General features: G+C 41.4%; 1 protein-coding gene across 1 annotated transcript in view; it reads left to right on the top strand.

Moving 5' to 3' along the window:
• Positions 1 to 300: 300 nt before the first annotated feature.
• mvb12bb (multivesicular body subunit 12Bb) overlaps positions 301 to 24,452 on the top strand; it is a 31,971-nt gene continuing 7,819 nt past the window's right edge. The window contains exons 1-7 of the mRNA XM_029440342.1: positions 301 to 361; positions 2,138 to 2,237; positions 7,447 to 7,542; positions 9,344 to 9,434; positions 10,484 to 10,613; positions 10,769 to 10,879; positions 16,831 to 16,886. Of these exons, the coding sequence (XP_029296202.1) occupies positions 2,145 to 2,237; positions 7,447 to 7,542; positions 9,344 to 9,434; positions 10,484 to 10,613; positions 10,769 to 10,879; positions 16,831 to 16,886 (577 nt within the window). The 5' untranslated portion in view covers positions 301 to 361; positions 2,138 to 2,144. The remainder of the gene's footprint in view (positions 362 to 2,137; positions 2,238 to 7,446; positions 7,543 to 9,343; positions 9,435 to 10,483; positions 10,614 to 10,768; positions 10,880 to 16,830; positions 16,887 to 24,452) is intronic.

Raw genomic sequence — 24,452 nt, 5'->3', positions numbered from 1 at the left:
GCAGCATGTTATGATTTTTATCAGCAAGTCATTTTTAGCTATAAGCATAAATAATAAAAATATTTTCAAAAAGATTCATTAGGATACATTAAAATGACTTTCCACAACAATAGCCTACAGACAAATAACATACAATAAATTAGGGGGAAGTGAGGGGGGGGAGTCACAGTTAATAGTTGTCCCCTGTAATAAGTAAACTGAAGTAAAAATGAAAAATAAAATAACAGAAGGGGATTCAAAGTGTGTGGTTAATCATTTATTACCCGTGCTACCCGGAAGTAAGTACTTCCGGCAGTTTGGCGGGGGGCGAAGGTCCGAAGTTGAAAAGTTGACAGCAGCACTCAGGAGACGTTTCAACCAGGTAAACAAAAACCCAACTATTGTGGATTTGAGATACACTTCCTAACGGCCCAGATAGTTTCCGGTGGTCTAACAGTAATTACTACTCATTTATTTACTCAAACATATATTTTTTATAGACGACAAAAAGCTCTGCCGTGAGTCCTCATGTGGATTTCTGTGAAACATGTAGTCATACAGTAATGTCATGTCATTTTTAAAAAGCTTTGCCAACATTTAATAATGTTTGAAATACAGCACTAAGCTGTACATTGTACATCATTGTATTGTGGTACATTACCACTTTAAGATAGCGTCCGCAAAATCCCTACGTTAGTTACCAAGCAACGCAAATGCGGAACTGGCTGCTTATTGATGAATTAGCATTAGCATTAGCATTAGCTGAGGATAACAGAGTGACAATGTGCCAATAAACTGTACATTTTTAACATTAGTTCAACTTCTCTACATTTGCAGAGCTCTCCTGTTTAGCACTACATCAGATGTTGAACAGCATGTTAGTGCATATTATTAACTATTTTTGTGGCACTTCCAATTGTGCATCTTCTTATCCAATTTAATTAATATTAAGTTTCTACTGAGACTGTATCATTAGTTCATGAATGACAAAATAACAAAAAATGAAAGTCATAATTACAGCAAAAATACAATGATATTCATGTAATGTATGTTATATAGCCATTGTAGATGTTTGCTAGCTAGCTAGTAAACTTCTACATGTTGTGCCAATGTGTAGCTCTCATATATAGTTATAGTATGGCTAACATACCTGGTGTGGAGATAAAGCTTCATGTTTACTGTAGTCATCATTAACCCAGTATTGAATATTACAGACACACCATTGAAGTTTGTATCCCGTGTAGGGATACAGAGTTTTACCTGGGAGTGGGAAATACATTTGGATGGATTTTTCTTTGGTCTGCTTGGATGAGTCTCTAAGCCTTGATGTTGTGCAGGAAAACAAAGCTCATTTTGAACAAATTAATGTTACAAAGAGATCCTTCATTCTATTAGCTAATTTGCTATCCTGTTTCATTTGAATAAGTACAGCTATCTAACATTTGTTAAAGAGACAGCTGTTTCTGGAGTAAATCCCCTAATTTGATCTGCTTAATTGCAATAGATTTCGTAAACATCAAGATTGAATGCAGCAACTTTGTCAGTTAGTACAAGAATGCTTTAAACCTAATCTAATAAAATTGCGTAAGGAAACCATTGCAAAGCCACTTACCCTGTAAAAGGCTTGCATACCCATTAGGGAAAAATTCCCTTGGACAGGAATAGATAGCAATTGATTGGGACTTCCTTGAAAATATGTGATCACTCCCCCTAATTTGTGATTTGGTGAAGTCATTGGGTGGTCTCCAAATGCTGTTTTTGTCATTGGTCTCACTTGTCATTTGATCCTGGATTAGGGGGCCACTTTTTCTTCTAGATCCTAATAAGCCTCATCAAGAAGTCAATAATGTGGTCATTTTAGCCAAGAAAAACCTTGTCCATTCTCCATTTAATGACCCTGAAGGGTGCAATCCTCATTGTGTTTCACTATCTGCATTTTGCGTATTTATTAAAAGTTTTCACGTTTGAAATAATCCCTTGATGTCCCAAAGTGCAGGTTTTTATTTTTTTTATTTTACCACAATTCTTTTAATATTTATGAATTTCCTAATGTATCTAAATTTTCCTTTCCAGATGAACATACTGTGGATAATTATAGTACGTTTGTTCTGGTGAAATGCCAAAAGTGTGATGAGGCTCTTCTGTTTTTCTTACACAGCTTTGACATGTCTGAAGTGAGCAACCAGCTGCCCACAGACCCCATCTCTGCAGTTGGAGTAATCACTTCTCTCAATAAGGCCCCTGATGGCTACTATGTTGTGAGTGTTCATTTTAACTGTCTTGAAACACACATAGTTTGATTTAATATGATTGGATTAAGCCTCTATAGTTGTTTGCATCCCCTTTACTGTAAAAGCCACAGATGAAAAAGGAAAAATAGTTATTTATTTTTTAGAAAGGTTTTGCCAGCGTTATACATCAACATAATATCCAAAGTTTAATCTGGAATATAATCCTTTTATGTGGGTACATTTTTGTTTTGTCTTTGCTCTCTGCTGTTGTTGTAAATGATTGTAGGCTATAGCATAATTTACAGCCAGGATGTTGGCAGCCTTCCAAGGTGTTTTTTGTTCGAGATGACTTATTCATAAAGTTTACTTTGATGATTAGGAAGATTCCCTTCCTGACATTGTTGCTGGTTGCCACCAGTATTTCAGACACACCGGAGGCAAAGATTTAATGATGTTTGGTTGATGCCCACCAAATTTTTTTTAGTTTACCCCCATTTTTCCCATATAACCAAGTGACGTGTATTGTGTAAGGATGTAGTGCAGGATCAGCTGCTTTATGTGAACCTTTCTGTGTTGTCTAAAAGTTGGAGAGGGTTAAAGTTAAACAAAGAACACTGCATCCTCAAGGGCAGATCTCTCTTCCTCTTTCTCGCTTCCTATTCAGACTTCTTCTTCTTGCTTTCACCCTACGCCCCCAAACCTTCCCTCTTCCCCCAGTTTTTATCTCTTCCTGCTCCACCCTACACACCCAGCTTGTTCTAATCTCTGGCAGATGATGGTGGGTTGGCATCAGAACGCAGCCACTGGCAGGGAAACTGCGTACACACCACACGGTAGTGACAAACAGAGATAAACCCCATCAGACTTCCTCCTCTGCTGCTCCAGTGCGCCAATACATTTCAGCTGATGTGCAAATACTTTGCATGCTCTGTAGGGCTAAAAGCTAGTCCCTGGCTGTTAATGGTTTGTCTGTAAAATCAATGCTCAGCAAATGTTAATATTTTTTTTTGTTAACCCCAAGGCAGTACACCAGCGGTTTCAAATTTGGAAGAGTGTGTACTTCAGATAATGAATTGTAGACATGTTACAAAGAATGAAACATATTCTCTGTGTCACTACATGCATCAACTTCATTACGCTTTTTGGATCATGATTTGGATTATGAATTCCAACTGCCACACTGCCACAAAAACAAAGACGACTAGTGCATAGTTCAAACAAGTGTACATACGTCTGATAATCACTGAAGCACTTTGATAAATACCGTAATGTTGTAGGCTAAAATAACTAAAACCATTTCAAATTCAAAGCAGTATTTCAACCCGATAGCTTATTATGGTGATTTATTTTTTAGCCATGCTAGTGGCGTGGCTCTAGGGATATCAATGTCAGTTATGTCAGTTATGTCAGTTATGTCAGTTATGTCAGTTATGTCCACACTGAAATGTGAATATCTCCACAACTTTGTGCTAAAGTGATCCCCTGACTTGTCTCCTAGTGCCACCATGAGGTCGACATTTTGTTTTATTAAGTCAAGTCAAGTCAAGTCAATTTTATTTATATAGCCCAATATCACAAATCACAAATGTGCCTCAACGGGGTTCCCTGTACTTAGACCCTTCATTCGGAAAAGGGGAAAAAACAAACATTGGTTGGTGTGCCATGACATTGGGTAGAAATATGCATTATGCCCACATGATAAATCCTTTGAGTGAATCTTAACACCTTCAGCTGTAGGCTACTTTGTGTTCATGCTAATTAGCCAATGTTAGCATGCTAACACTGCTAAACTACATGATAAACATTAGCATGGCTGTAGACTCTTAGTCTGGTGTTTGTGTGATGTTAATGTTTGCATTGCTTCCTGTCTGTGTGACCAAACAGTGCTACACTCCAGATAGCTTAAAGTCTATATTTGATCACATTTTCTGATATATTTCAGTCTGTGTTAATCTTTGGTTTGTAAATAATAAAGCATATCCTTCAAGGTAATAACATATGAAAATAACTATGAATAAAGAGTCAAGTACAAGTTACCCTCCAAGTTAAAATTCAAGGCTTTTCAGACTCTGAAGCACTATTTCAAACGCATTTGTCCCATCTTCAAGAACATCTTTTGAACATCACGATGTGGTCTTTCATCTGCAGACTTGAAATACAAACAAAAATATCAACACTCGGCATCAGTGTGCTAATGTAGCGCTGAGAAGGGGAAGTCTCAGGATATTACGCTGTATTGATTCCCCCCCCCCCTTTCATACTAGACTTCTTATAGAAATCCTCCTTAATGCAGACTGCTTACCTTACTTACCATACTTTTTATACAGCAGATCAAAGGGCTGATTAACTCTTTTGCTCTCTGATACGATGCGCTCACATCTCTGAACTTGAGCAGGTTGTTCCAACACAAGAGAGCACAGGCCCAGATCAAACACTGTTCCACTGGGATCAGGAGCTTTGCTGAAGCACCAGCAGCCACCCAACATCAAACACCCTGAGCAGACTCACGCACATTTGCTCTCTGTGCTAAGGTTGCAAAGGGGATATTGTGTGTATTTCCCACTCACCTGAACAATTGACAAGTTAACCCCAAAAAGTCATCACTGAAATACACGTTTATTTGAGGAAGCATAGCACTAGCTTATGATTAGCTAGGATGTCCATGCTTACAAACAGAGTAGCTGCTTGTCCGTTTTTTAAATGAGCATCTATACTTTAAAGGTATGGTTTGACATGAGCTCATTCGCTGTCTTGCCAGGAGTCAGAAGAGAAGATCGATACCACGATCAAGTCTGTACGCAAAGTCCGGAGATGGGGCCAGAAGGCGCTAAGCTTATCATGAAGAGTGGAAGAAGGGAGAATACTCATACATGTTGTATTTAGTTTTTTTTTATTTATACACTAAGTGCACTAAATTACTGGGCAAACAGACAAATGGTTGTTTGTCAAGAAACACTTAGAAAGCGTGAATGCCTCTAGAACTACAATCTGTTCATTTTACATCTTTTGTTTTTGTATTGGATGGAAGGAACTAGATACGATGTGTTAATACGGGAGCTTTAGAGTTGCTGGTAGCCGTATTTCTTCACTTTTGGAGAGAGCCAGAGTTAGCTGTTTCCCCCTGCTTCCAGTCTTTAGCTAAGCTAAGCTAATCACCCCCCCCCCCTGCTCTAACGTTAGCTCCGTACTTAATTCACAGACTTGAGAGTTATATCAGTCTTTTCATCTAAATCTCAGCAAGTGAGCCAATAAGCACATTTCCCAAAATGTCAAAACTAATGCTGAAAGTGAAATAACTTTTCCAACAGTAACTTCTGCAGTAGTTATTGAATATGTAGTCAGTAGCCAGTGTATCTATTACCAGTTTAGAGAAAGGATCCAAAACATTTCTCTCTTGAGTTTGTCTTTGACGGGACTGGCTTGTTTTCCTGCTCCTCTCTTATGTCTTCTCCACCTGCTTTCTCTCCCAAGGGGTTTTTGATTGTATGCCTTTATATCTTTTTATTCACAGCTGTTGCCTCTCAGTGCTTCACAGTAACTTGCTGGTGGTGTCTGTCTCTAGAGATCCTTCACAGGAGTATTCAGCACCCCCTGAAGACTTGTTTCATAGGTGGGCTTTTTCAGATCACTGCAAGCTTTTGATTTTAGGAAGTGGCAGTTGAATCTGTCATTGCATTTAAATCAAATGATACAACCATATTTCAATATCAGAGCCGGGATGTTTCTTATCAGACATGTGGCATTCGTCTCATTGAAGTGTGTGTGTAGTGATGGAGCCATACAGTGCCAGCCTTGAAAGTATGAAAGAGGAGCCACGGCAACTTTACACATGCCTTCTCTGCCGTGGCTCAGCAGTTGCCATTTCACATTCAACCTGCGTCGCATCCCTGCTGCCGGCGGCTGTGGCAGGATGATGCCTGAGGTGCCTCGCAGGAGGACCGTGCCCTCGTTACTCCTCAACTTGACTTTGGGTTTCACAAAGCGAGCCCTTTGTTTACGCTGACAGGATGCGCTGGCTACTGACCTGGAAAAAGTGGCCAAGACGGGTTGTCTTGTAAAGAAAGAAGGAGGCTGGTGATGTATAGGCTCCTTCTGGGACCTTTCATGGAACTGCTGTTGGAGACGCCCCGCAATCCCTCTCTCCCCTCATCTTCTGCTCTTTCTCTCTGTCTCATCCCGCTATCTATCTCTGTTCCCCACTCTAGTCTCTGCTCTCATCCCAGCTAGTCACTGGTGGTTTTTCATGAATCTCCCCATGCCATGTTTCCCCCTCGCCGTCACCGAGGTCATTCATCATTATTGTCAAGGGGGTAATGTGTGTGTGTGGGTGGGTGCAGAGATCTATGACTTCTTCATTTGAATGAACCTCATTAGATTGACTCTTCTTTGTAAAGGATCCCTTTAGAAAATAACTCTGGCAGTTATTTAGGCGATTCTCACATGATAGCCAATGGAACATGACGCTTCAGCCGAGCATATTTGCTGGAACGATGGAAGAGGTTATGTTTTGCTTTATCATTCTCCCCTGCATACCTACATTTACATAGCAATGTGGTGTTGGACCTTGAGCTTGACTTGTGGTGCCTACATGCTGTCAATATGATTCAATCTGAGTTTTTTCTTTTTAAACTGACTCCACTGATCCTTTACAACTATGAATGAGCCTTTTGTCCAAGGCCAAGTTGCTCAGGTCTTTACCTGTTTAGGCATACATACAACAGATAGCCTTAAATCCTCAGTATTTCATTCTTAGAAGACTTGTCTCATTAAATGATAGAAAGAATCCACACAGGGAGTCGAGCAGTAAACCTATTTAAGGTGCGTGTGCAGTGCTCTCAGTTTACCTGTGTGTTGCTCAAGGGGTATCACGGTAGGTTTTAAAAGAAAAATATATATATATATATATATATTCCAAATATAATCCCTGCTTTCCCACAGAAGCACATTGAAGTTTGGTTTCCTTATTAGAGCAGATCCTTGTCAGGGTATCTTTAATCAGCCTGGTCCCAAGGGATGATATTTTTAGCCATCTTTTTGGAGGGTAAGACTCTTTTACCCACGCAGAGCACTAATGAGATGGAGCGCCAGTGTAGGCAAGCGTTAATTAAGGCTAGTATGCAAGGGAAGAGGCAAAAGCAACACGCTCATGGCATACATACATTAACTTTATCCCACCTTCTGCATGTTTTCTTTCTCTCTTTGTTTTTTTTCCCCCCCCTCTCTTTTTTTCACGTAGGTTGCACAAACAACAGATGGCAGTGACGCCGACCTGTGGAAGGACGGCTTATTCAAATCCAAGGTCACTCGCTACCTCTGTTTCACCAGAAAGACTGTAAGTGTAAATGTAAACTTCTCCCTTTCCCTGTGCGTTGGGCAGCAACACCTCCTCTGCAGCACCTTTCTCTGTTTGCCAGCAGTGATCAGCTCTTGTTGTTTCCTGCTGCCAGAATATCTGAATGCACTTTGCACTTTGATCAGTGAAAGTCCCATTTTAAAAAGGCCAGCGTTGGCAGAGCAGTTTTGAACTTTTACATATAATGGATTTTGCATGCATATTCCAGATGAATAATACCTCAGTGAGATACTCTTCATGTTGTGTGTCCTCCTGAGGATATTATTTATGTTTATTCATGACAATAACAATGAGCTATTTTTTCTTTTTTACCATTCCAATTTATTCAATCAATGCAGAGACAAAGGTACCCACCAGCCAGTGATTCTTGAAAGCTGATGAACATATAATTGTGTCTATAAAAATACTGCAGAAATTACTCCACAAAAAGCACTTTGAGCACGGTTGTGCTATATATAGAGCAGCATTGACTTTTCTGTGTCTGAAATGATCTTTGAATGTTTCTCATAATGCTGTTGTGTCTGCCTGCAGCCTATCGCTGATGTGTTGTTGCCCGGCTGTCAGCTGCTTTGTGGCCATAAATACACCTACCTGTCCAACCTCAGCTCACACGGCTTACTATCGGGCTGTCTATTCATTTGTTTCCAGCGGCTGCAGGGAGATAATGCGGACAGTGTAAACAAACCCTGCATTTTTGTTATCATTTTGCATCAGCTCAATTTTAGGACTTAATCAAGTCTTTTTTTATTTTTTTTACAGGATGTCCTTTAAAAGCCAAACAACTTGGCAGCGGCCGCCTCGTGCCTGAGCTCAATCTGCTCCTCAGTTTAGTATATAGCATACAAATAGCCTTCCCCCTGGTTCCTGTATATTATCTTAAAATGTGTGTCCACATTGTTTTAAAGACTTTGACACAAATAAAACATGACAGAGCCATCAACAAAGACTATTTTGTCTGCCACTCAATGGAGCTCCCACTGTAATTGTCTATGACAAAAACAGATTCTGTAAAATTAGTCCCTGAATTATGGAGGGGGGGGGGGGGGGGGGGAGTAAATAGTTTGTGATTTATCATACTCTAGGTTGAGGTAGAAAAAGCCCCCTTTTGTCAGGCCTTGATGGAAGAAATATCTCCAGCAAAAGAGGAAAAGACACAAAAAAAAAGGTTCCATGCATAGCAATAACATTCATCCATATTCCTCCTTAAGTCAGTATAAAAACTATGAATACAAAATGTCTAATGGTAATGACTGTCGAGCAACAGTAGCAGTGAAATCCAGCCTTTTCGGACGCATCAAGTCACGCCTGGCTCGCCCCACTCTCTACTGCCGCTGTGTATTATTGCAATTTATTATGGCAAAAACTGAAAATGTAATGGGAGGCAGGGAAGAGTCATGCTTGAAAATGTCAACTACACAGTCCCTGATTGTTTTTAACCAGTCCCATTCTGTTGATTAGACTGCCGGCTCTGTCTCCCATCATCCCACAGCTTCTCGCCAAAAGGTTGAGAATGATTACAAGTTCACAGATGCATTCTCTCATTCCAAAAAAAAGAAAAAGCTATTAGAGAGTAATTACTTCAGCTATTTTGTCAACCCTTCTCTTTAGAGACTTCCAGAGCTTTTAGTAAATCATTGACTCTATTATATCTACATTTTCTCTCCTGAAACCTCTAAAAAAAATGACTAACCTTTTTCTCTTCGCAGCTCTCTGTCCTTTTTCTAAAAGTTGAATTTGCATACATGACTTTAAATGTCCCGCCTGCGCTCTTATCTTTAAGGGGGCTGACGTTGTGGTGGACATGAGGCTGATTGACATTAAGGACGTGCTGCCACACGGCTTCACACCTGTGGAAGAAACATTGGACACAAGTAAGTAAACAGTCAATACCGACCACAGGCTCGCTCCCCTCCTCTTGTGTTTTCACTCTCCGACCAGCTTATGCGGAGGTCCTCGGGGGCAGCTTTGCTTGAGATAGTGAATGTTTTATGGGTGCAGGTTAGCTTAATTTATGGCAGACTGTGGGAATAAAATAAACATTTTGCCCTGGAGGTACAAGAGAAGAGTATCATGAGTCATTGTTTATCTCAGCTGGAGCTGTGCTTTTCTTTATGAGGGGCTTATTTATTTATGTATTTATTTGGGGAGAGGACGAGTGGATGGGGGTTATCTAATATTAATGAAATGCATTCCCCAATGCTTTAGTGCTTTTTGAGTGCTATGTATTTCCCCCTCACTATCCATGCCTTGGAAATGTAATAATATTTTGGTGTGGGGAGTGAGGACAGCTTGTTTATTATTTTTATTATCATTGCATTTACACTGCACTTTCTAGTGTTGCAGGGGAAATAAATGAGCGAGGCACAGATGCAATATAGGAAAGCATGGCAATGTTTTTTTGTTTTTTTTTGCCAGAATGAAGAAAAGAGATTATGTTTTGTTTGGCTGCGGTGTAACTTAATGTTTTATTACTTTATGTGAATCCATGTTTAATGTATACATGTGACATTATGTATGAGTTTCTATCTAGAATATCCCATTTAAATCCCTGTTGTGCACTAAAGCTGATGGAGGATTCACTTGCTTCTGTCATTTTACCTACTAAAATGATAAAAATTATAATAACGCATGTGGATATTGTGGCTTTCTGCTGTCCAGTTATTTCCCTTCAAGCACAGCAACTCACCCAGAAGCTGATATTAGCTCATCACTTATTCTCAGACTGATGATGACTAAATAGCAAAGCTTAAGTGGGGTTTGTGAATATATATATATATATATATATATATATATATATATATATATATATATATGTGTATGTGTATATATTTCTCCTTGAGGTTCAAAATCTTGAAACTGAGAGATGATTACACAACCGCCAATTCTCGTCTGACACCCTCATGTGTACCTGACTCATCAGAGGAAGCTGCCATGAGGAAAAAGAGGCTCTGCGTGAAAATCAGCCCTCGTGCGGCGGCTGTGACAGCTGTTTATGACATCCAGGTCATTGCGAAGTCCAAGTACCATCTTGTTAACTACACCAGTATAGGGTGAGCAGTTTGACGCAGGAGATAAATAAATGCATGATGTTTTGTTTCTTCTATCAATCACCATACTTGCTGATACATTTACTCATTTGCATGAAGGGATTACGAGCAGTTTAAAAGTAACACTCTCTGTATGTCTCTTCTTCATCTTCACACAGTGAGATAAACAGTATTGGGATATGGTACAGGATGGGAGACGTTCCTCAGCATCTGTCGTCCCAGGAAACGTCCAGTACAGCTACCAGTGACGCTCCAGCCAACACAGCAAGGTAACATCAGGTCACTACATTAAGCAGTCAAGTGTAACTTTCCTCCCTACTCTCTTTTTATTTCCCGCCCGCTGTACTCTCGAGCTGTTGTTACGCTTCTGTAGCACATGTACGACAATGAAGACACAAGCAATTGATCACTCCCGGGCAATCTGCCGTAAAGGTTGTGGCTGGACAACGAGGCAGCGAGGGTGAAGCGGAGAGACAGGCTAACTAGACAGGATCCCCTGAACAAGAACATGAGTTCAATGAGGGCTAAACTCCTGCTATTTGTGGGTTGTCCCGGGAGGCAGAGGCAGGTCGCTCCTCTGACTGCGGTGACAGGAGTGTTGTACTGTGCAGACAAAGAGGAGGAGATGTAGCCCGGAGAGCGAGAGACAGCTGCAGAGGAAGGGAGGAGAGCTCCAAGATCTCCGCCATGCTGGAGCGTGTCCCTTCCCCTGCTCATGCTGCTCAGGCTTCCTCCGGCCTCAGGCCTCAGAGTGAACGGAGCAACCCTTTGTACTGTGTCCAGATCAAACAGCTCAATTATTTATCGCAAAGAAGAGCTGGGGATTTCCACAGCAAATTGTAAATAAACAATTGAGACTCCTTCGGCGTAGCGGCGCCGTGGAGAGCGAAGCTTGGCACGGGCCGCTGACTGCTTTGCCAGCTTGAAGTGCTGCGCTTTGCCATCCTGTGCTGGGCTGAGTAAAAGCCACTTAAAAGCCACAACAGGCCAGAGCGGTGGATGCCAGCAGGCGTGTTCAAAACAGAGCTTCTGTTCACATGGCCACTCAGCGGCATGAGAACATTCAACTGGACAGCCGTGAATTTAAAAAAGCCCAAGTTCAAACTGGCTAGAGTTGTGTGAATTGTCCATATTTTGGAAAATCAATGGTCAATAATCTTTGATGTGTCGAAGCGATGGTGAGGGCTCAGGCCGGCGTGTACGACTCTTACTGGTAAATCCTCCGTTCTTTTGAAGCCCACTTTCAAGTTGGCGAGGCTCAGAGGTTGGAATAAATTGCACCTCGAAGCGACTCACACCCCCTCCTGATGCCTGCTGAGATCACAGGCTGCTGTTTTTGTATTAACATTAAAATTCATTCCACAGTCAGAGAGTCTTCTTTTCAGAGTATTTCCATCCATAATGCACTGACACATAAGGACGGGACTGTGGGCAATTTAGACAGCGGCAGCTCTTTGACTATTTATCTGGCATCCTCTCTGTGTAGTTACATGCACTTTAGACAACCTTACATACCGCTATAAATATGTCTGTAGTTTCCTTCACAGATTAGTTTTGACACGGTGATTTATAAACCGCTCCTCAACACTCACCGATTGCTTAAGTAAGTACAATAGTGTAAGTGTCTGTGTAGTATCACCCCACTATACTTTATTCATATTCAGCCAGAGAAGATTCTCTCCTCCATGCCTCCTTCAGGCTATCTATAACAACTTTATGGCCTTTGGAGAATAGCACCTCTTAAATTTAACTGCTCTTTTCAGTCAGTGGAAAAGATGTTTTAAATACAGTCAATAATGTGTAAATTTTTAATGACCCTTATAATTTTGAAAGCTGCAGTGATCCCTCTCAAATGTTAAGTTGCCTCAGGCAGCTTGTTAGAGTTGTGTACCGACGTACAGCAGTGCAGAGCTGCAGTACACAGTGAACTGCAGGGTGTTGCATCATTATGGGATACACACGGTTATTGTATCAAGGCTAAGGTGTTGTGTTTTAATTGTTTTTCTATTGTTTAGTCTGCTGAAAACAGGGTCTCTGCAACTCCTGAAAAGTTTTCAACAACTTTGAATTCATTTCCTAAACACCTTCGATAAAGAGTCTTAGGTTTGCTGAAGTATTATCTCTTTCTGCATTAGGTTGAGGGCTGTCGGGAGACGTTGCACACCCATTAACTAAAAGTGGGGTTGTTGCAACGGTGACTTGTGCAGGAGGCTGTTCAATCCTTATTTGTGAGTTAGAGCTTCAGTCAGCACCGTTGGACCCTCTGCAACTTCTGCTACAGGTAGCTAGGAAGCTCAAATGTTGACTTTAGCAAAAACTTCAAAGAATTATGGCTGCAACTAATGATCGTTTTCCTTGTTGATGAATCGTCGACAGTCAAACTCTCAGAAGATGCGGCAGATCCTCACATTTGAGAAGATAAAACCAGCAAATGTTTGACATTTCTGCTTGAAAATACCCTGAATCGACTCTCAAAATGTTCTTTCAATCGACTGAACATTGATTAGCAGCTCTGAAACAAATGAATTATTTGAATTGGCTTATCAATTCATGCATCCATCCATTGTCTGCAGCTTTTCCAGGTTGCATGAATGTAATGAATTCTATCGTAAGGGAATTACTGTTATATTCTGCTGGGAATAAATGTGATATAATAATTAAAGGATTCTTGGCCGTATGTCGTCTCTCCTGGTGTTCCATCATACGCTCATGCTTTGGCCGGTATCATTGAGACGAGTATTAAACTGCGCTATTATTAAAAAGTCTGAGGAAGTCTTACATGAAACTTGCTGCAGAAAGGAATTATTAAAGGAAGGGTTATTTTTGAAAGCATGTTTTCTCAGTTCAAGTAGGATCAAGGATATACGCTAAACTACTTGTTTCTTATTGGCTCGGGCTGTCGCACCACAGCGAGCCACTAAAGCTGTTTGGGTTCAGGCCTGTTAAGCAGTGTGCTGTTGTAAATGCATTTGAACCTTGTGTGTTTAATGTCTCTTTATCAAGTTTGTCTAAAGCGCCTCAACCGGGAGCGCGCCGTGTTTTGATTCATAGCTGCAGCTTGATGTCAACCACTTTGGCTTGTTCTCTGTCAAGACCGACCGTATCAGCCGCTCCCTGACTTCATAATGTGGGAAACCTGCGCCATCCGGTCAGCCTTTTAATGTGTCCAGTAAAGTATCCCCCTCCTTCCTTCTCCTGGCCAACGCTGCCATTTGTTCTCCTGATAAAACTGTCATTGTTGAGGCGGATATCTGACCTCTACAGTGACTGCTAGCATAAATTAGCCTCGTACTAATATTGCAATTCCTTTCGCTTCACTCAGAATCAAGGTTTTTGACATTTCTCTTAGAATAATAGGCTATTGTACACACAGACACTTTTTAAATCAAACTGTACTGCGATAAAAATGTCAAGGCTGAGTATCTTTTTTGTGTGTGTGTGTGTGTGTGTGTGTGTGTGTGTGTGTGTGTCATTGCGTACTATAGTTGGCTTTTTCTTGAAACACGTGAAGCCCTGCAAGAGTCATCAGTGTCAGAATTGGCATTCGTATCAATAGGTTTGGGAGAGCGCTGTCTTCTACCTGTGACACTCCAGACGCTGCTGCAGCTCTGCAGGAGTATTGTATCAGCTTTCATTGCTCGCTGGTTAACCAAGACTTCCCACTGAACACGACTGTTGAGGAGAAAAAGACACCGTGACTGTCAGCGTGTCGCCTGACAGATCTCACAAGTGTTGGAAGAACAATCATTCCCGGCTCAATCTTACTCATTACTTTCTTGCGTTCAGAAAGAAAGTAGCGGAGATCAAGCAAAGGGACGCCGAGCGGTGCCAGGAGTGATCGAATGATCAGCTGAGATCTGATGGGTGATGTTCGTTGATTTGCCACCGAATTCAGAGAGATCCTCTTTTCAACACCTGACACCGAGCCTTAAGGAGGATAATGATGGGTGAGAAAGCAGCTCCCACAAAGCAGCACTGTCGGCACACAGAGGAAGGTGTGGAGATGTTGTCACGGGAAAGACTGGATGTGTGTCAAAACAAGCGCTTCCAGCGCTCTGTATCACAGCTCTTCACTGATATTACTCTCAGCCTCATCTTAGCTCTCCACTGACTCCTGCTTGTCTGTCCCCACTTTCTCTTCTCCACAGACAACTCTTTTCCTTATTCCGCGCGGAGCAACTTAAAGAACAAAAAAAAACCAACCTGTAATTCATGTTGCCAAGTAATCCTCAGTGTCGTGCTTTGAGTTTGCCGCACTAATATGATTTTAACCGCGGCAGATTTCACGGGAACATAGGACTCTTGATCGGCGTCGTAATTGTGTAAATCTTTCAGGCCGTGTTCCCAGTTTTGCTATAATTTGATGAGGAACTACACTATAATTGAATATTCAAATTAGGAATATGTGTCAATATGGCTCTCCTTGCCTGAAATGAGGATTAATTGTTGTCAAAACTCCAGTGGCCGACATAATACGAGCCCCGACGCTGCTGTTGATTAGCAAATGCACTTGCCATGTTTTTGTTTTAAGAATTAGTTGTCTAATTGATTTGCCATATGTTACCCTCTCCAATGCACCTAAAATTGTATTTAGAAATCACCAATTTGGATTGAGACAGTTTTGTGTTTCAAACAGATGGGAAAAGCAACCCTGGAGGTTGCTGTAGAAAAAGCATTTCATGAGCACATTTCCCTCGTTTCACGTCGAGTCTTCGGGCTTTTAAGTACCACTTTCACGTTTCCAGATACGTAGATAAATCGCCAGACTTAATACTTTGTCTGTTCTCTTTGTTTATCCTGAGTACTCATTTAACAACACAAACACAGACGCCCTGAAAGGACATTTAAACCACACACACACACACACACACACACACACACACACACACACACACACACACACTCACTCTATCAGTCCATGGGATGTCTCTGTTCTTTGAAAGACGCGTTTTCTTCCTCAGCAGTGGAATCAACCTTTTGAAAGGTAAAAGAAGTCTGCGTTGAATATGGCAATCGTTCCCGCAAGATTGATGCCAACCTTTTAAAAATTCACCATTGGCCTGGATTTAACATGGCCAAATGCTGATGTAAATGAGGAGGAGAAGAGTCGACCCTTTCATCGCAAATAAATCTGAGTTGCAGGCTTCAGCTCATAAATACCACAGCCTGTCAGAAGTCTTGTTTTATTGCTCTTGATGGAAATTATTGCATTTATTTATCTCACCCGAAGAGATAAGGCTTTGAAAGCCACACAACTCATGCTCAGCACTCATGGAATATGCAGATCTGCCTTTAGTCTTAAATTTCCAGAATTTAGATTTTTACACCCCAGTCGTCGTCCCCCCCCCCCCCACCCTCTGTAAGAATTATTATGTTTCCCATAAACGGAGCGAATACAGAACATGATACAGTACACAAAACACACCTCATTATTCGCAACTCCACACCTGCTCGCTCCCAAAATCTGTCGTGTCTTTTCATAATTCAGCACCGTCTTATTCATCTCGTCGAGCTGCGTTGTCTTAAATAACAAACTCTTCCGCGTGTCTTCCAATCAAAGCAGCCCCCCCCCCCCCCCCCCCTATAATGATATTGCCAACTACTTTGCATTATCATTATAAGATCATTTGTTTTATAATGCCATCCCGCAGCTCGTTTTACCTCCAGAGCATGTCATGTTATGCAGCTCTCTCCAAGCTGTGAATAATTTTTTATTTTTTTTCCTGCTTGCTGTGGATTTATCGATCCGTAGGGGTGAGTCACAGGGTGTAATTCATGATAGCTTGATTGATGAGGATTTCAATCTTATATGGTTTGTTAACTTCAACTGCCCACAAAGTGCATTCTGTGCTGTTTTCTGTAATACAAGGCCATGAAACGGGGGGGAAAACAGACTTCCCTTGAATAATGGAATCTCTCAGTTCCTCCTGAATTTACAAGATCCCGCTCCTGCACCCCGCTAAAGGTCTGTTCAAGCCCCTGGGCACTCCAGCCACGCTTTAACTTTTACCATATTTCTCTTCTTTAGATTCATCCTGGTGTTTCACTGCTCTCTTCTGCTTTGTAGATAATAAAGCCTTTGTGTGAGGACGGAGTTTTCATGATTTCCATGCTAAACACATCCTCTTTCATTATATGTTAATGTGTCTTGAGCAAAGTTTACATGAATTGTGTATGTTTTTACCCTGATGGAACATTGTTGCTTTCTTTCTGCCGCCAGCAAGACCACGAGGCCGGTCTACGAGCACCAGAGCAGTGGGAACTACGCCATGACAGGTACATGGTCTCACACTCTATAAGTCAGCAACATTTATGACATATGTCCTTCTAGACAATTAGAGGAACACAGGTTGTTAAACTGCTTACTTATAGTTATGTTTATACTTTCTCCACTGAACGGCGTCTCCACGTGTACGTCAAGGCGGCTCCTCTGGCGCTTTATCTACAAACGCTCTAGATCTCCTCAGTGATGGATACTGTACAGAGCTTTGCTTATCTGTGCGAACGTGACTTCCCAGAGGAGCTCGGCATTACACTCAAGAGAACATTTAACAGCTGTCAAAGATGATCCATCACATGCCATACTTACATATGTGCCGTGCATTGCACCGGGCGAAATTCCCTTCTCTTTTGTCAAGGGGAGAAACTCAACTATAGCACAATGCTCCGAGAGCAAGACAGAAGAGAGGCTAATTCGTTAGGAAGCAGAGCTTAGCTATGACAGCCTCAGAGCCGGCTGAGACGCTCTGGCCTTGAAAGAGCGTGTGATCCACATGAGGTGAACGAGGCAGGCAGGTTTTTATCCAGCTGGAGAGAGACACCATGTGGTGAGGATTCCTCCTGCTGCTCAAGCAGAGGCACACCCAGGCCCTGACTTTATTTAAACAAATCTAGGTTAAAAAAGTGCACATGATGGAACTGCATGAGGAAATATTTAAATATTTAAAATACATTTGAATTTTTTAATCTCTAAATTCGAAGCTTTTTTTTTTTTTTTTTTTTCTTTTTGTATGCCACCATCAAAAAAAGAGAAATTGCGTAATTGACAAAAAAAATGAGATTAATACATAATTTTGTTGCTATGACAGTCATATTATAAGTTAGGTAAGACAAGTGTGCAAAGTGTGGCCCTGAAGGAGCAGACATTAACACACAGCTGAGTGCTTTGTGGCACTGGGTGTGCGATTCCTCCGCTGGGACAAGGTTTGAGTGACAGTAAAGAACATGCACATACTGTACAGAACGTTGCCAGCAGTCATCATTTATCTCCAGAAAACTGTCCTTTGCAGCTGTACCGACTCGCTCTTTCTACCTTCATGTGTCCCTGCGTGATTTTGAGGCAGAGAGGATAATGGAGTTAGCCTGAGATGGTTCTTGGCTTTATTTCTTGAGACTGTGTACTCGTCAGCCTCCCAGCGTCACACTGTGAATGTGAGAGAACGCTACTTCCCTTCATTAACAACGTGATAGCCTGCGGACCAAGTGTGAGGTCGTAGCCGACAGCCTATTTGTGTTAATTGTTAGCGCTGGTAGCTCTGGCGTGTGTGTGTGTGTGTGTGGGTGGGTGCGTGGGTGTCTGCGTGTGCACGCGTGTGTGTGGGCTGACAGCTGGCCAGGTTCGAGTTGGTCTAAAACCATGTGCGCTCTGTCAGGGTTGTACAGGCGCCTTCTTTAGGATTGATGAATTGCCTGCTTTCTTGATTAAACCCTCCGTCACTTCCCAACAAAACAAAAACCCCAACAGAAAAAAGAAAAAAGAGTGAGTTGAGGGGAGGAGAGGTAACATGTCTGGGAAATCTGTCATCCGCAGTCACATCATGCACAGATGTGATGTGCGGGCACTTTGACATTTATTACCAGAATATTAAAAACTAATTCACATTTATTTCGCAGCCCTCTTTCACTTGACAGTTCAAGCTCATTTGAAAAGTTATCAAGTTTTCTTAGCGGCTCCAACCTTTTGCTTTCCTTCACCACGTTGCTTTGATCCACGCCAAGTCCCGTTGCCAATTAAGGTCTGTTATTTATACATTGACAGAGCAGCCGGATAGTTTAAAGGTAATTAAACGTGCATTCACGAAATGTGTCTAAAATGCACATGTTTGATAACAATAAATGTGATTGTGTTGGAAAAAAAACTCAAATAAACCTTTTGAGATGTGTCGCGTGGCAGTCGTCGGTCATTACCTGCAGGACAACACGTATAGGATTCAGCAGACGTCCGCCCGATAAGACGGTAAACGTAATAAAAAGTAATACATTTACATATCTATTGCATTAATCAAGAATAAATCCTGACATTGGCCTTGATCTAACGTAATATGGAGAGCAATTATTTCCCTATCTATTAGAGGAACTTCAATTAACAGACACGAGACAGTTCATCCTTCAGAGGAGGAGGAGGAGGAGGAGGAGGAGGAGGAGGAGGAGGAAAAGAAATAGGAGGCTCAAAATTAACTTGGGTTTGCAAAATATGTTGGCAGGATGACAGTGATTTTTTGATTTTCAGGAAACAATATTAGAATTCTTATTAAACTATGTGCATCTGCTTTTAATTTGCTGCAAATAATTGGAAAATGCAATGGAGCTTTCCAATTAAAGCTCCACTTTATGCTGTTTAATAATAACCCTCATAATATTATAGCTTATGAAATGACAGGTGAGTTGGTGTATGAATAAAACATAAAGCCCTGTAATAAGAGACAGGAAAAAAAAAAAAAAAGCGGGACAGTTGTTGGGGGGCTTTTAAATGCTCGACATCATTTGCATATATTAATCTCCTCTTTTCAGCCTTATCAAGTATTCCACTGTATTTGAAGTTAAAATAGTCGTGACAGGCAGGGGTACGCTTCGTTTTTCCAAGGATTTATTACTTGTATAATTCTGGATCTTTAATAAGCCAATATGACTGATCCTCTGAGTTCTGTGGAATTTGGTTAATTGTTCCAGATGGTGCTCACTGATTATGCAAAATTACTTTCTTTCTCCTCTTTTTTCCCCCCAACTACACCATTTCTTGATTGACTAACATGTAGAAAAAAGATTATTTTTGGCGCCGCACTTTCATTAAGAGGGTTCTCATCAGGTTTCAAACAAAAGTTCCATCTTATCTGCGTAGTTCTGGGCGAGGCTGCGCAGAGGCGGGCGATCAGCCGGCTCTTATCTCAAACCGTGATGGATCTCAACTGCTTCTGCACCGCTGGGGTTATATTTTAGAATAACACAATTCTTTAGGCTGAGGGATTAAAAAACACGACCTCTGGATAGTGACACAAAAGTTATTATTAGTGTACGCCGTTCTCTTCTTTCTCTTTGCTCGTCTCTTTCTCTCCCAGAGATTGATGAAATTACTAAGCAGCGGGGTTGGTCCTCCACTTGCAGCTCAGGCTCCATCCACAACTCACTAACATTCTGTTTTGCATCAGCTAAACCGAGCTGAATGAATCATTTATGGAAGTGTTATGGGGGAGTATCGGCAGATTTACTGCCGAGCTTTTACTTTAGATGGAATGGGATTTCTGTGAAACCGATCTTGATGTCTGAAGTAATGCCAAAGCTTACATCAAGACATGAAAGGAGCGCTCTTAAAACCCACGTTTTGCTTCTTAATTCTCCTGGTCAGCAAAAGGCGAAACAGAGAGAGAAAGGGGGGGGGGGGGGTACAGCGAGAGAATAGTATTTACACCTAATGTGTACTCACACATACACACACACACTGTTTACTACTCCCCGCAGCTAATGATATGAAAGCGTGCTGAATTTATTCTTAATAATTTGTTGGCTTGTAAATTACACAGTGTTTACGTTTGCCTTCATTCAGATTGAAGTTTGAGCTGCTCGTGCATTTTTCAGATTGGAGTAGCAGCATATTGTTGTGTGTTGGGGGGGGATGCTGCAGAACTGAACTAAACAATTGGCTCTAAACTACGAATGCTAAAAAGGCAAAAAGAAGAAAGTAAGAGAGTTACTGTCTGTGTCTTTAAGGGAAATTCAGTCGGAGATTGCTGAGAACTCATTTTGCAGAACATGCATGTAAATCTCTACTGATAAGTTTTGTCCAGATCAGCAAAAAAAAACCAAAGATGACTCAAAACAAGCTTTGTTTCCTTGTGGAGAAAGTCACGGATCATGGGATGAGTTAATTTGTACACGTGTTTATTTGTGATTCTGGATTTCGTGTGTGAGTGTGTGTGTGTGTCTAGTGCTTTGTAAAATCTCTGCTCTGAAAGGCAAACGTGAGGAAAACATTCAAAATAATCATTTTCACCAAAACACAAGATAAGTTTTGGGTTTTAACAGATTAAACACAAAGAAAATCCTGTTGGCATTTTTCCTACTGATGTGAAAAAATCCGATTGGCAGGTTATTTTGGAAACATGATCGATCCCAGTGTGATGGCGCCGTTAAGTATTTGAGGATCAATCCTGAATGAATCGTAATGGAATTTTTGACTAGAGCCTTGAGGCCTTTGGGCATTTTTGGACCTTTATTACAGTCAAATAAGAGACTTTAAATGACTGCATTTGCAGGCCAGACTGGACTCTGGAGTCTCATCCCTCATTGCTTTCTATCCATCCCTGAGATAGAAGCAGTGCTCCATTAGTTTCAGTGTCCAGACGTGGACAGCCTCAATGAATGGGGCTGTCACGGCTCCTTCATTTGCCCCGTGTACAGCAGGGTTTGTTATCACACATCTAATTAGAACTTGATAAAAAATATTTCACAAAAAATCCAGTCATTAAATATAGTTTAAGGAGATTTATGGTCAAATATGCCTTAAAGATCTTTTAATGGCTCTGCTGACTTGTTAAGTTTGTAATTAATGATCTTCTAATACATACTGTGGTGTGATTTAGAAAGCACAATGAGATTCTGGGAATGGAGTCGTTTTGGAAAAGGGCATCTGGGGCTCCCAGAAGCTGTATTAACTAGTTCGTCTCAGACTGCTTTTCTTAGAGCCACCAAGTCCGCTGTGAAAAAGTTCACACACATCGGCGTCTTCACAGCGATGCGGCCGTTTTTATGTGAGGGTGCAAGGAAGAGCGCGTGATTACCAAACCGCTCTTTTTGTCATTTCGTAATTAGCCTTGGCCTCCTCTGTAGAGGTGCTCGCATAGTTTCACTCTTAGCATTAGTTGTAAGTAATGCAACATGTCTCTCTTCAAAGTCCACTAATCCACACACAATAAGCAAATGCATATGTATCAAACTGCAAATGCATTATAGTAATAACAGTCGCCTGTTTCACCAGGAGAGTAATGGTGTCCTTATTAGCATAATTAATGACAAATGGCAGCGCAGCATTGGTGGATTGGTTCTAGGGGATGATAAATTGGTGGATGCCCAGGTTAGTGGCTGCCAAGGAGGCCTCTTTGGCTGTCATCCCTCCTGCTTCCACTCTGGCACAGTTCATTACTCACTGTGTGAGATGCCACTTTACATTGCCTGGTACTGTGAGCATGGAGAACTTAATAATGCCACCGCAACCACACAGGGCCTGCTGCTTTACCCACAGTCCAGAGGGCAAGTAGCTCAGCGAGGGCGAAGGGTTGTGGGGAGCGGGCCGACGTGGGAATCATCTCCTGCAGCTGCGCTGATCAAAACAGATCAGGAGTCAGTCGCTACTTGAGGGGAACCGGGGCCATATGACCCAGTCTCCAGTGCTGGTGAGTGTTTCTTGTTAGGATTTCTGGGGCTCGCCACATCCCTCGCATCATTACGGGTTAGTTTGCCCACAGAACCGCTAATTAAGAGGGGATTTGTGTAATTGTGCCTTCTGCTGTGTCCCATCCGGCACATGCAATTTACTGTCAGCCCTCTGCCAGCTTTTACACTTGTCCAGAGAGGCGTACCCCATTTATACACACATTCTGCTGCACATTTACCAGCAGCCACAGCTGGGGATCAATGCCAGTGCCATGGCAATGTCTTAAAAGACACTGTGCTGCTGATTAAAGTCTGATTGTCCATTTAATTCCACGAGAGCTATCAATAGCTCGCCAGCGAGGAGGGCTCTCCCAGTGCTTCTCCAGCACCGACTGCTTTTAAAAAATAATTGTAATTATACCAGATCACTGTAGACTTTTGGTCCTTCACATTAAATAGTCATATTTGCATGTCATGTACAGTGCTCGTATCGGAGAAGTTATCACACATACACACGCCTCCTCGGAGCATTGGGTGTTATGCAGCAGTGTCTGTGGCCAACTCACCATAGGTGTTGCTGGCTCTGCCCACTTTCTGGAAGACTGATGGACCAGTGCCCGACTGGGGCTGCCTCCTGGCTCCCTGCTCACAAGCAGATTTCAAGGACTGCTTGTCACAGATGGAAAAGTAAGTGGGTCATTCTGCATAAGCTTGTCATTTTGCTTCCCTCTGTTAACAACAACAATATTTTAATATTGGAGATTTTTATTTAATTTAATTTTTTACTGGAGATGGTCTATTGTTTTTGTTATATTTTTATTTTGGTATTTGTAATATAAAACTAGTTTTTCATTTCATTCTTTTTCTACGCTTTGTTCATTTAATAAAAAATTAATAAATAAAAACATTCACAATAAAAACACATTTACACATTCCAACACCGTACCACATCCCTGTTCATAAAGTCTAATTATTATTTCTTTATACATTTTCTTGAACTGAAACATTTATACAAAGCTTTATTTATTTAACTCATGTAGAGAATTCCACAGTTTGACGCCAACCACTGAATTACACATCTGCTTTAAAGTACTCTGTGCATACTGATGCTTGTAATGAAACTTCCTTCTATGGTCGTCGTCCTCTCAACTAAAAAAACTACTTTCATTTTCTGCTAATACTCTGCTAAATGCCCCGCAGTTAAACGTACACTGTAAAGGACATTTCATACGGTTATTGATTTTAGCAATCTTTAAAAATGCATTTATAACATTTCACAAGCCGTTCAAAGTGAGCGAACGTATCTGAAGCTAAAGAAGGTGATGTCTCACCTTTTCTCTTTTGAAAGATATGCAAAGTGGACAAACGGCAAGCGTGTGTAAAATGATCCAACTTCTCTGCACTCCTTCGCTGCTTCGTTTCTGTTTTCCCTCCACAGTTTCTCTCCATAAACATGAGTGTGTAGTAGCCCCCCGCCTGCAGTGTGCAACTATAAGCACATCCGTCCTCTAGATGTCTCGCATACTACTCTCAGCATTAGAAACATTTAGATTTGTTTACATTTGGATGAGATGAAATTAATATTTTAGTATAAACTAACTGAGTCGCTGTCAGGAGAATTTCAACAGAAGCCTGCACACACACACACACACACACACACACACACACACACACACACACACACACACACACACACACACACACACACACACACACACACACACACACACACATACACACACACACACACACACACACACACACACACACACACACACACACACACACACACACACACACACACACACACACACCACAGTCAGACTGGGAAAACAAGCTGCGCACAGCCGGCAGAAACAAATAAAATCCATGATCAGAAACCCTCAACATCATTCCGGTGCGTGATTTATTTTAGTATCAATGTAATGCGCTTTTTAGAATGTTAATTGACTATCCAGTAAACATTTAAATAATTCAAAAGTTGCACTTCTACTTTTGCAAGTGAGAGTTTTAATACATTGAAAAGTTTTTTTTTTTTTTTCTCCACTCGTCTGTCTAGAGGGCTTGAAAAAGATAAAAGAAAAAGAATGGGTTTCATACAGCCATAGTCATTAAAAGAATCTGAAAATAGCAACTCGCTATCATCTGTTCTCATAGCACGGGTCAGGAGCTCTGACACCTCCAAAATTCCTCCTG

The sequence above is a fragment of the Cottoperca gobio genome, chromosome 9, assembly GCF_900634415.1.
Source record: "Cottoperca gobio chromosome 9, fCotGob3.1, whole genome shotgun sequence".
Taxonomy (NCBI): Eukaryota; Metazoa; Chordata; class Actinopteri; order Perciformes; family Bovichtidae; genus Cottoperca; species Cottoperca gobio.
Note: the sequence above shows the minus strand (reverse complement) of the source record. Positions and strands in the feature narration are given on the sequence as shown.